Raw genomic sequence first — 12,059 nt, 5'->3', positions numbered from 1 at the left:
TCTGTGTGTGAGGCTGGGGCTCCGTGTGTGAAGCTGGGCTCTGTGTGTGAAGCTGGGCTCTGTGTGTGAAGCTGGGCTCTGTGTGTGAAGCTGGGCTCTGTGTGTGAAGCTGGGCTCTGTGTGTGAGGCTGGGCTCTGTGTGTGTGAAGCTGGGCTCTGTGTGTGAAGCTGGGCTCTGTGTGTGAAGCTGGGCTCTGTGTGTGAAGCTGGGCTCTGTTTGAAGCTGGGCTCTGTGTGAAGCTGGGCCCTGTGTGAGGCTGGGCTCTCTGGCTCTGTGTGCCCCGGGCACAGGCGCTGCCCTGCCCGTTCCCACCGCGCCTGCCAGCCCCTCGGAGCCGCACACTGCCCGCAGTCATAGCCCAACAAAGGAGGCACCAGAACGGGCCATGGGAGAGGAGGGTTACCTGAGGACACGCAGCTAGAAAAGCCGGAAAATCAAGTTAGCCAGCCATTCTGTGACCTACTTTCCTTTTGGCGATAGCTGTGGCTTTGCAGGCGTGAATGGTTTCTAATTTTAGCTTATGGTTCATCAGGGAAGTCTATATATTTTTCTCACCACCGAGCTGGGGATGGATGTGGGGTTGGGATGAGGGCGGCGCTGGGCTGGATCCCGTTTTCTCCAAATTCAGGTTTTCTGATGCTAAATGCCCATCACGCTGCCGTTCCCTCTTGTGACCTACTTAACGTGTGTGATTTGAAAAGTTCCTCGGTGTCAGAGAGGATAATTATGGAAAATGTGACCTGTAATCCCCTCTTGCCACACTCTGCTGGACGTGTAATTGATTTCCAGAGAAAAAAGGTGACTGTACAAATTCTGCTGGGGGAGAGTGGAGAGAAGCTGCTCTTGACTGCAGTCATATCCTGGATTATGAGGCTGTGGTTGCGTTTGGGAAGCTTTTAGGGGACTTGGATTGTAGAGGAGCCGTTGATATTCAAGATCCAGGTGCCTTTTCCCCTGCTGTGTGCTGACCCAAGCCATTTTCTCTTGTGTCCAAAGATGGGCTGTGAAGTCGCATCCAAAAATGTACTTGTTGGGAAATCTTTGCAGTATAACACAGAAAAACACACATTTGTGTATCTGAGCCAAAATTTCAACCCTAAGTGTCAACTGTACCATTTCTGAAAGGATTATGAGAAAGGGAGTTAACATTTTTGGTACTGTCTGTGGACTAACCTGACAACAGACAGTGGGCAGCATTGACAGAAGCATTTGAGTCATATTTTCAAAAGTGTGTTCATCCTTGAAGAAACAAAATTGTGTTTGAAAACAGTTCTGGGGGCTAAAATTGCCGAGAGCCATTGAAAAGTGCCATGGGGAGCTCAGGGGACAGTTTTGGCTGCAGGGTGCTCAGGGGCTCCTCTCCAGGAGCTGGATGCTGGGAGGGTGGCACAGAACTACCTGGAAAAATCAGATTGGGATGGATGCCTCAGTTAATCCAGAGGCTGACAGTGATGGAGACATTGGGGATCTCCTAAATTAAACCCTGTGAGTGATTTTAGTGTCTCCCCTGTGGAAGAAAGCTGATCTCTGCTGAGTCTGGCACCTCAGAGGTGGTGGCTGTATGACACAGCCTCCTTGAGGACTTTAATTTGCAGCTCTGGGATGTGTTATTGTATCAACAGAATTTACCCTTCTTCCACCTCAAATCCCCACAACCTGGCCAGATCATCTGTGTGTATTTTTAGCTGTAGCTTTATTCCACTGGGCATTCACAGGATTCCTTGCACCTGACTTCCCTTGAAATCAATTGAACATACCCAGGCTTGAAGATGTTTTTGTGCTTTAAACAGAAATTTCCAAGTCCCTTGCTGAGCTCAGGGAGGGCAGCAGCATTGCTCTGTGCTTTTCCTGGGATACAGGGCTGGCAGTGTGTCCTGAAGGATGCTGCTACCCATCAGCCCAACAAGGCTTGGCTGGGTGAATTCTCCTGTGCGTCCCAAAAATTCCTGCTTATGTGCACAAGAGGTACCTGTGCCATCTCTCTGACCATTGTGGTGATGTGGAGCCCACGGATGAGGGTGGTCGGAGGTCCCTGTCGTGCAGGGCTGCTGCTCAGAGGCCAGCAGACAAAGCAGCTCAGTCAGCTCCCTCTGAAACATTGCGCGCCTTTATCGCCGACGCAGAGGTCGCGTCAGGACGTGGCGTGACTCCGTCCTCTGCCACCGTGCCAGGGAGGGGACACCTCGTGCTGTGCCCCCCCACAGCAGGACCGGTCTCCCCGTGTCACCCCTGTGGGTGCCAGCAGCCAGGGGAGCCCGTGCCTGCCCTGCTGTCAGCCCTGGCAAAACTGGGTTTGATGCAGTGCAGGCAGCGCGAGCAGCAGCAGCAGCGTCTGTCTCGCTCTTGAGATTGAGCTGGTGGAAATCAATAAGATTAAATTTTAATTCGTTTTCTGTCTTGATGCTTGTTCCTTCAAAAGGGCACAGCTATCTATCTATAAATCCAGCATTATGCTGTAAAATTGGAATTCAAAGGACTGTTTGGAACTTTTTCCATCCCCTGCTGCTGTTGTGTCTGTGCAGAGCATGTTCCCAGCTATCAGTTTACCCTCAAATACCTCCATAAAGCATTAATGCCCCATCCATAAATAAGAGAATAAATAAATGAAGGTTTTTAGCATTGCAAAATATAATCTTGCCGTTAACCACTCACAGACACTGAGTGTGACTCAGATCCTACAGGGATTTGATGTCTGTAGAACTCTGATTTTCTATGAACTCCTGATTTACATGAGAAAGGGAGGAATGGGGCCTGCCTCGTCAGCACGGAGCTGCTGCAGTAAATAAGACCTTAACAGTAAAAGTGCTTTTGAGCATTTATTATCTATGAGGCTTTTTTCAAATTTAGTTTACATGGTAGTTGGGATGGGGCTTTTCATATTCGGCTGATGAAAGGGTCTTGTTTGTTTTGCTTTTGTTTCTAATAACTTTTATTCTGCCTCATCTGAGCTTGGTGATGCAAAATGGGCTTTTGGAAAGTCTGGAGGAAAACTAGAAAGGCAAGAATTCAGATACTATTGACATTTCTACATAATAAAATTTTTAAAAAGATAAAATGTAAACAATTACCCTGGAGTCATTGGGAATATTTTAATTTTTTATTGCATTTTAAGGAAACTTTCATTTGTTTTGGCTTTTTTAAGGATCCTGGTGTCTATTTCAGGATCTGGAGTTTCCAACAGGTATATTGACTTTGAAGATTTGTCTGTGATTAAATGTGATATCTTTCCAGACCAGATTAGGCCATGTCCTGCTTTTCTAGGTCTTGGAAGTAGTGATGAGAACTGCAGAGATCCCAAATCTGCTGGAGGCTGGAAGGCAGACTGCCACACAGCCCTGGCTCTTGGGTTGGGTGACTGGAGCTTTCCTGTAGCTGCTGCAGGGCTGAAATGTGGATTTCTGGAAGTTTTCTGTGCGGTGCCAACACTTTCAGCAGTTTTGGGGTGGTGGAATGCTCAGCCATGGTTTGCAGTGGCTGGCACATCACTTTAACCTTAGTGTGCCTTTGAAGGGCACTGTAGAAGAGAGCAGAGTGGGGTGAGAGTGAGTGTGAGTGGAAACCCAGCTGTGTCTGGGGGCTCCCCACTGGCCATGGATGGGGTGTGAGCAAGCCAAGGACTGAAACTGTCTGGCAGTGATGAGCCAAAGCCAGAGAGCAGCAAAGAACTGAAATGAGTGGTTTTGTCACACTCTGTGCAGGGTGGATGGGGAATGGTGTGAACTGGTGTGAACATGGCTCACATGTCACCGGTTTCCTCTGTTTTCTTACTGACGTGATGAGTCACCTGTAACCCCCATTGCATCACCTGCTGGCCCCAGCCTTGGGGACAGTGCTCTGTCACTGCTGGGGGAGCTGCATCCCACAGGCAGCCCTGGAGAGCATCACCTGGGCCAGGTGAGAGGGGCTGGCTGAGGTTCCCTGTGCTCAGGGAGAGCCCAGGGGAGGGCACTGGTGCTCGGTGTGCCCAGAGCACCGTGCTGGCCGTGCCTGCAGGAGCTGAGCAGGGAGGAGTGTTAGTGCTGCTTTCCCTTCCACAGCACTGGGGCTCATCCCACCTGCTCTGTGTGTGTGGAGAGCAGCAAATTGCTGGGGTGGTTTGGCTCTCAGAGAGAGCACGCTGAGGTTTAAAGGACAGAAAAAAATAGTGCTTGTGGTTGTAGGAGTGAAAATCTTTCCCTATGGAACAGGCATTGCCAGGTTGTGGTTTGGTCCCAGCACATTTTGGCTGTGCTGCTTGCTTTCTGCTGCATGCACAGAGGTGTCTCTGAGGGTTTCCATGATTTCTGCTGACTTCAGCCACACTTCTCCTGAACTTTGTTTTAAACAAAATCTCTCTCCAGCCTGCCTCTTTGCCATGCTGCTCCCACAGCCCTGCCTGCCCGGGTACCAGGACAGGAATTTTCCCAGCACCGTCCTGTGTGCAGTCTCTGCCTCTGGAAGGGCTTTGCTTGTCTGTGTGCAGGACATGGCTGGTCCCAAGCAGAACCCCTCCCATCCCAGCCCTGCAGCCTGCGGGGTGCTATAAATAACCCCGGGAGCACGGTTCAGCTGCAGCAGCTTTGTGCTGCATGGAACCATGGCTGGAGCCGGTCCAAGAAAGTGCCGCCTCCTAATTTCAGATCCGCTTTCTCAAAATAACTCCCGTGTTTCCTTCTCTTCCATTTTTAAACTTCGCTTTAAGAGGAGCCCACGCAAAATCCCAGGCTCTCCCTGCTCTGGTTGCGGTTGCTCTGCTGCCTCGTGGGGCTGGCTCCTCGTCCCCACGGGAGCCCACATGGCCGGGAAGTTGCTCTCCTGCCTGCTTTCCCCTCCCAGGCCTATTTTAAGTTTCTTCAAAGGAAAAGCAAGGGGCTGGAGTTTGCTTTGGAAGCCAAATGCTCTTCAGGCAAGAATGAAGATTTTTTTGTAGTCTGCAGGGAGGTTTTTGCTGTTGGTGAAGATCTCTTCAGCTCCAGGCCCCTTGGAGGAGCATGAGCTGGGGTAAGAGCACAATTTCCCTGCCTGTACCCCTGCCCAGGGGGAGACAGATTCTGTAGGGGCAAATCCTGCTGCCTGATACATCTGTGGGTTCCCTTCTGAATCTGTGGGCCCTGCAGCAACCAGGTTTTTGTTTCAGACATGTTTCTTGAGGCACTGAGCCCTCCAGCAGTGGAGGTCCCTTCATGGGCAACACTGCTCCACTGCTGTGGAGGATATTTCAGGATTCCCTACCAGATCAAGAAAAGGGATCTTTGCCTGTGTGCTGGGGAGCTGCAGAGGGACTGTACAAGTGCTGGGGATCTTCATGTATCTCACTAGAGGTAAAGGCTGGGGTTTGCTTCTTGATGAATTTCCTTCTGTTAAACAGCAGGAATGCAAGTACAGGTGGGGTCATTCAGCAGATGTAGGATGAACCCTGTGGTTTTCTTCTGCAGGGTCCATCACTAAACATACTCCTAACAAAACCAGTATTGGAACCAAGTCCTAGGTGGCCATGCCTTTGGAAGGGAAAGGATTTACCAGGACTGCTGGTGGTCTTTAGCAAAGGTCCCACTGCTGTGGGAGGGCCTGGGGAGCTGCCTTTGTACCTGAACAGTTTGGGGTTTGCATAAATTCTCCAGTCAGGTTCTGGCTTGCTGTGTCCCTGGGCAGGAGCACGCCTCCCTGTGTCTGTCTGCCCCCAGAGATGAGCCCTGGCGTGGTGGGAGCCCTCAGCTGGGTGATTTCTGTTCTTCCCAGTTGCACTGCCAGCTCTCACCTCGCTCTGCCAGGCCTTTCAGACAGCTCGTTATGGCTCTGCTATGATCTGATAAAGGCAGCAAGGAGCATCAGCAATTACAGTGGGTGTCAAGTGTTAATTGGGCAGCTTTCAAGATAGAGGAATTTCTTTGTGTACGTACAAAGATATGACGTGCTCGGAATTGCTTCTCCTCCTGATCTTTCGTTCTGGAGACGTGTATATTGCAGTTGGTTAATGCAAGACAAATTATGTCATTCTTCTTGATTTGCCACATGTTCTGCCTGTGGTGGTTTGCCTCTGGCTTGTCTCATTAAGTTGTCTAAACATGGCAAATGCAGCAAGCTGAACATACTCAGCTTTTTCTCAAAGTTAATCTCATTGTACACAGCATCACCAGTCCCTTGCTGTGCCATCCCTGCTGCCAGGGCAGCTTCCACCAGCCCATGGTGGGACTGTCAGCCTTTAGTGAGGCTACAGTCTTCTACCCATAATTATGCAGAATGCAGTTAATTAGTTTGCTGGTTTTTGTCCCAGTTTCACATAAAATTTTGGTAAGCTGATGCCTCCTGCTCACCAGCAGCCAAAGGCAGGCAGGAGGGCATTGGCCAAATCGTCCTCTTGGCCACTGATGTAGAGTGGTTTTAGTGGTTTTAATGATCCTTCCTCTCCTGGAAATCTTACCTCCTGGATTTAATTCTGTAACACTTTTCAGTGCCACAGTGCTGATGTTCTCCAAGGCCAGCAGATTTTATCACTCACGAAGACCAAAATGTTAAGCTCTGGCTCAGAGCTCTCTGTTGTGTGATGAATTTTTCCAAGGGGCGGGTCCCTGGGCAGACCTGGCTCATTCCCATTCATGGAATCAGGTGGGCAGTGTTGGTGACATCTGTGACCACCAAGATCTGCTGTGGGGATGCTGTGGGTACCAGGCAGGGATGCACTGACAGCAGGGGGATGGTGCCAGAGCAGGCTCCCTGCGCAGTCACATCTCTCTTAGCGCCCTTGCAGTCCCTGTTATATTGCACAAAAGCTTTGTGTACAGCAAAAACAGGACCTGGAAGCTCTCCTGGTCGTGCTGTGGTGAGGCACCTGCTGCAGGCTTTGCGGCTGGGACAGGGCTGGGTTTGGCCAGGGCCATTTGCCTGAGCCCCGCCACGGGCAGGGTGACTCCCACAGCTGCTGTTCTGCTTGGGCTGACTCTTTCAGAGTGCTGGTGTGCAGATCAGGCTCTGTGTGGGTGCACAAGGCTCTGGTGAGGAGTCTGCACACCTACAGCTGCATCAGTGCTTTTGAGGAGCAGCCAGCAGTGGGGGATAGATGAGACTTTGGAAACTCTCCACGGGGGTGGATGCGGGGGCAAGCAGCAGGGCTGTGTGCCTGCCAGCCTTTGGTGAGACAATCCTTGGGAAACTCATCCTGCCCTGAGACGGTGTGAGAGGTGCCTGATGCTGGAGAGCTACGTGAGCTGGACCCCTGGAGCTGAAATCCCTTTCCCTGGAAAGTTTTCCCAGATTTGCCCAGCCCCACTGGTTGTGCCAGGAGCCCAGACCCCAGCCCACCCCTGCTCCCCAGTCTGGGGCTCAGCTCCCTGTTTTAGGCAGCTAAACTGGGATTTTCTCTCTCCCTTACCCCAAAATAGCTAAAACTGCTTATTTTATCTGAACCTCTGAAAATCCATCTCCTTATCCCCATCACTGTCAGGTACTTGGCTGTAGCAGCTCAGCCCCTGGTGTCGGCAGCACGCAGTGATCTGGATTTATTGGACTGTCAGTAACCCCCTGAAAAGCCTGGCTCTGCGAGGAAGTGCTGTTTACTGAAAATGTCATCTTTTATTTAGACTGCTGCTACAGCCAGCCCATGTCTTTTTTTCAGGCCTGTTTAATTAGTAAGCACTGCGCAGCCCCTGACACGTGTTCCTGGGTGGTTTTGTGCCTGTAATAAGCGCTAGGTAGCGTGGCCGGGGGCGGGGGCGGGAGGGGACGGGGAAGGGCTGCTCTGCGGCAGGGAGGGGAGGGAAGCGAGGGCAGCTCAACTCTAATGATCACATGCTCGTCAAGAGATGAATCCTAGAAAGGGCATCTCTGCGTGCGTGCCGGTCTGCCCGCCCTCCTCCTCCTCCTCTTCCTCCTCCTGCTGCTCCTGGCAGGGCAGCGGCGCAGAGGTACCGGCACAGGACGGGTCAGGGCTCCGGGTCACTCCTGGGCACGGCTCGGATGCTTTAGGGCCGTGATAACCCGAGTGCCGCTCCGGAGGCTGAGCTGAACCTTTCCTCTCAGGCAGGGATGGGATTTGTGCCGGCTCCGTGGAGGTTTCAGGAGTGGTTTGAGCAGAGAGCCGCGACTCGTAAGCGATGGCACAAGTAACTTTTTTCTTCCTGTCCCCTTTCCTCCCTGCAGAAGAAGGCGGAGGCTGCCCACCGGATCCTGGAAGGGCTGGGTCCGCAGGTGGAGCTGGTGAGTGTTGCCCGTGCTGGGGGAGCGGTCCCGTGTGGCTGTCCCTGTGTCCCTGTGGCTGTCCGTGTGTCTGTCACAGGGAAATGCGCTGCTGGCCCGGACCTCTCGCTGGCACCGCACCAAAGCAGGAAGCGAAGTGACTGAGATGAGTACTGAAACGCGGGCAGACACACTCACAGAGCCCTCCTCGCTGAGCTTTAACCCTTTGGCTCCCTCCTCCCGCGCTGCAGTGGAGCTGGGGGGTGGAAGGGGCTCTGGCACAGTCTGCCTCCCCTGGGGATGCTGAGGCACTGTGGGGCTGCTGCCTGCTCAGCTGCTGCCTCTCAGCCAGCCTCGGTGCTGTGGGGAGGGATGGGTGCTTGCACTCTCCTCTGTCCCACCCACTGACAATGGAGGAGGATGCTGAAGGGTGCTCTGTGAGCTGCCACAACCTGCAAGTATCAGCACTTGCACACTTCTATTTCACTCTCTCTCATGCACGGGGAAGCTGAGAAAACAACTTAGGACAGATTGCCAGTTTGGGGCTTCTCCCTCATCTGGAAAAATCCATCTGTAGTCAAAGGACTGACTGCTGGAGGGGCAGCTGGAAACAACCCCTGGAGCTGAGTCCTGGAGAAAGGTGCACTGGCAGTGATGCTGCTGGAAGGATCGGAGCCAGTCTGACAGACAATCCCTGCTCTGCACCAGCCGTGGGATGCAGTGGATGCAGTCTGCAGGAGATGGGAGCAGGCAGTTCAGGCTTCCACAGCTGTAATTTGCACTTGCCTTGTGGGGGTGGCACTAATTGCTGTCTTCCCCTGCGCAGAAGGAGAGGTCACACGTGACAAAGCCCACTTCCTCGTTGAGGAGGTAACACTCATTATTATTCCTCTGAGTCACCAGGGTCAAACCCTTTGCTCTTTCTGCTCTGAAGATTGGCAGTGCCCAGGCTTGGTGCTTCCTTATCCAAAAGATGTTGCATTTCCCTTCTTTCCTCCTCCTTTCTTTGCTTGTTTTTTTTTTCACTCTGTTTTTCCTTTTTTCATTTTGTTGATGTTTTCTCCCTGGCTGTTGACACTGCACAGTAGGGGCTGTAACAGAGACCAGTGCAAACCTTTCCTCTGTGTCTGTGCCTTGCTCATTGGAGGGCAGGGGAAAAGGGGAAACCTCACTGAGAGAAGCCAGCTGGGCATCCTACAGACTGTCTGGTCCGTCTGCCACGGGAGGGCCACTTCTATGGCCCAGCAGTGCCCAGGACTTGCCAACAGCCTCCAAGAGACAAGATGAATGGTCACAGCTCCTTCTGAGCTGGAAAGGAAGCAGCTCCAGGAAGAGGAGCGCGCTGTGCCTGATGCTCATCCTGCCCCACCATGTCACACCCCACATGCTCCAGCCCTGGAGCTGCCCCAGCCCACGGGTCTCCTGCAGGGAGGTTGGGCATGCTGGTGCCAGCCCAGTCTGTGCAGGGAGAGGTGTGGCTGTCACCAGCAGGGCTGTATGTTGCTGTCAGCTCTGTGGGATGTGCTGTCCTGGCTGTTCAGAGGGCTCTGGTGGGTGACTTTGGAGCAGTGATGGTGCTGGATCCACACTGGCTCAGGAATGAGCAGCGTGCTGGAGCTCCTGGGGTGGGGTGGGAGGTTGTGCTGGGAATTGGTCACTCATGGCACCAGTACTGCTGTGCTGGCAGACAGGAGCAGGAGGCCAAGGATTTCTGGGAAGCTGGTGCTCCCCTCTGGGTCAGGAGCAGGTTGTGAGTCAGTAAACCAGGGCTCTGCTTGTGTCACCCCTGCAGTGTAGTGGTACCATTTAAAAAATGTCTGCGTGTTTTCCCCAGGAGAAATGGTTTTGAGATGTATAATCTGAACCCTGCAGTCCCCAGAAAGCAATTGAGACCTTTCTGGTTTATTTCTAAGAGCTTTCAGTAAATACAAGGCTTTTCCAGTAATAGCTTTGCATTGCAATTATGTTTTTCTAAAATGTCATTCTCCAGAGAAATGTATTACATGTTCCTAAGCCTGGAGAAACACTGGGTATGTTTTGAACATCACCTTACCTATCTGACCTGTGAGCTGTACTTCTGCTTACTTACTGAGAAAGGTGGAATTGGGAGTTGTTGGTGGCTCTGAGGGAAGATGCTGTTTCTCAGTCCCTGCCCTGCTGAGAATAAAGTTTCTTTAAGTATTTAGTCTGTAAGTTCTCTGTGGGTGAGTAGAACTTGTCTCCTGGGCTTCCTCCACTGCTGAGGCTGTTGTGCAGATAGAAATCTCTTTGAGGTACTGGTGTCACGTGGGTCTTGGGTTCTGGTCCCAGAATTTCATATTTCTGAGTGTGTGGGCATTTCTTTTAAACAGATGTGTTCCAGTGCTTGTCGGCTAACACTTAAGTTTTCTAGCTAAGACTCTAAGTGTTCATATCATTTATAGGTTGTAGTTGAGAGGAATCATTTGGTCATCTGGTTGGCATCAGGGCATCTGTAATGTCCTTGTGGACGTGAGCATTTTCCAACCCAGGTCCAAACCAAAATGTTAATTGCACTGCTTCTCCCAGGAGGAAGGTCTGTGTGACCTGCAACATGGAAGCTTCTTTGCTTTGATATTTATGAGCAAGGAGGGAAGAGAGATGGTCATTCCTCAGTATTTCCAGTTCCTGCAGTCCTCTCCCAGAAGACAGTCACTGGTCCAGGCCTGCCAGCTTTCCAGGGTGACTGAGGATGTGATGCTCTGGAGCTGTGGCTGTTCCTGCTGCCTGTGGTGCAGACCTGCCTCTGGAGCTACGTGATGAGACGGATGTCTGTGTTCCTCCGAGCTTTCCAAGCATGAAGTGCACAGCCAGCTCTGAGCCTGGAGCCACACCAGCAGATCTGAGAGGATTCCTGATGGAAGCACCCCTGGGGATGGGATACCACTGAGAATGTCACCTTCACGAGGATCTGCTCGTCCCTCTCATCTGCCCTGGCTCTGCCAGCCCACGGTGGCCAGGTGTCCCTGGCAGTGTCTCCTGGCAGGCTTGCAGCCCTCACCCCCTCTCCAGGTGATGGGTGCATGGGTGGCTGTCAGCACTCCTGGAACACAGGGGTTCATGTCCTGTGCCTGTCTGCCTGGGGATTACGTGCCTCTGCCTGCCCCTGCTGCCCAGGACTACGTGTGCTTTCACAGAGGAGAGGGACTCGTCCAAGGACAGCCGAGAGAGAAGCTGATGACCTGATGGTGCCGCAGTGATGGAGCAGGGACAGCTACACCCAGTCTCTGTTCTGTGAGGATTGATGTGGCTGTGCTGTGTGGTGAAGCAGAATCTGTGTTTTACAGAGAAGTAGAAACAGGCTGTGTGGAAAAACAAGCTTCTGTGCCAAGCACCTGTGATGGTGATAGGGAGATACCACAGAGGATGTGGGAGTAACACCTTCTTCAGACTGGAGGGGAAAAGGACCCATCTTTGTTTACGTGTTCTGTCGCCTCCAGTGCTGCTCACCTGGTTGAGCAGATGCTCAGCACATGTTTTGCTCTTTTCCTGTGTTTAATCTGGGGTGAAATTGGGTAAACCCAGAGCACATTCTCAGCCCTATTGACCACAGGAGCAGGGTGAGCTGGTGTGTGTATCCGTGGTCAGGGTGCTGCCTTCAGCCAGGCCATCACATGTCCCTCTGCTGTGTTGGTCACAGATGTGAGATGCTCACAGCTGCTTTGGGGAAGGTTTGTGGATGAACTGCTTCAGTACTTGGTGATGTTTTTGTGGTCAGATCTGAGCTGTGCTCTTTAGGTGATGGTTGCTGGTGATGGTTGGGCTGTGGCAAGATTTTGGTTATCCCACTCTTGGACGTGTTCCCAGCAGCTTAAGACAATGAATAGAAGCGTGGAAGGGCTTAATCCTGAGCACCCTGTCAGCCTGCTGATGTGGACACAATGGGTGG

The 12,059-nt window shown here is 52.2% G+C and overlaps 1 protein-coding gene across 1 annotated transcript in view; it reads left to right on the top strand.

Annotated features, from left to right (window-relative positions):
- The window catches only part of NCOR2 (nuclear receptor corepressor 2), a 226,183-nt gene that overhangs the window by 119,344 nt on the left and 94,780 nt on the right, over positions 1 to 12,059 (top strand). Inside the window, 1 exon segment of the mRNA XM_063173183.1 lies at positions 8,117 to 8,173. Within this exon segment, the coding sequence (XP_063029253.1) occupies positions 8,117 to 8,173 (57 nt within the window).

The sequence above is a fragment of the Melospiza melodia genome, chromosome 20 (assembly GCF_035770615.1).
Source record: "Melospiza melodia melodia isolate bMelMel2 chromosome 20, bMelMel2.pri, whole genome shotgun sequence".
Taxonomy (NCBI): Eukaryota; Metazoa; Chordata; class Aves; order Passeriformes; family Passerellidae; genus Melospiza; species Melospiza melodia.
This window is presented reverse-complemented; position numbering and strand designations above follow the sequence as displayed.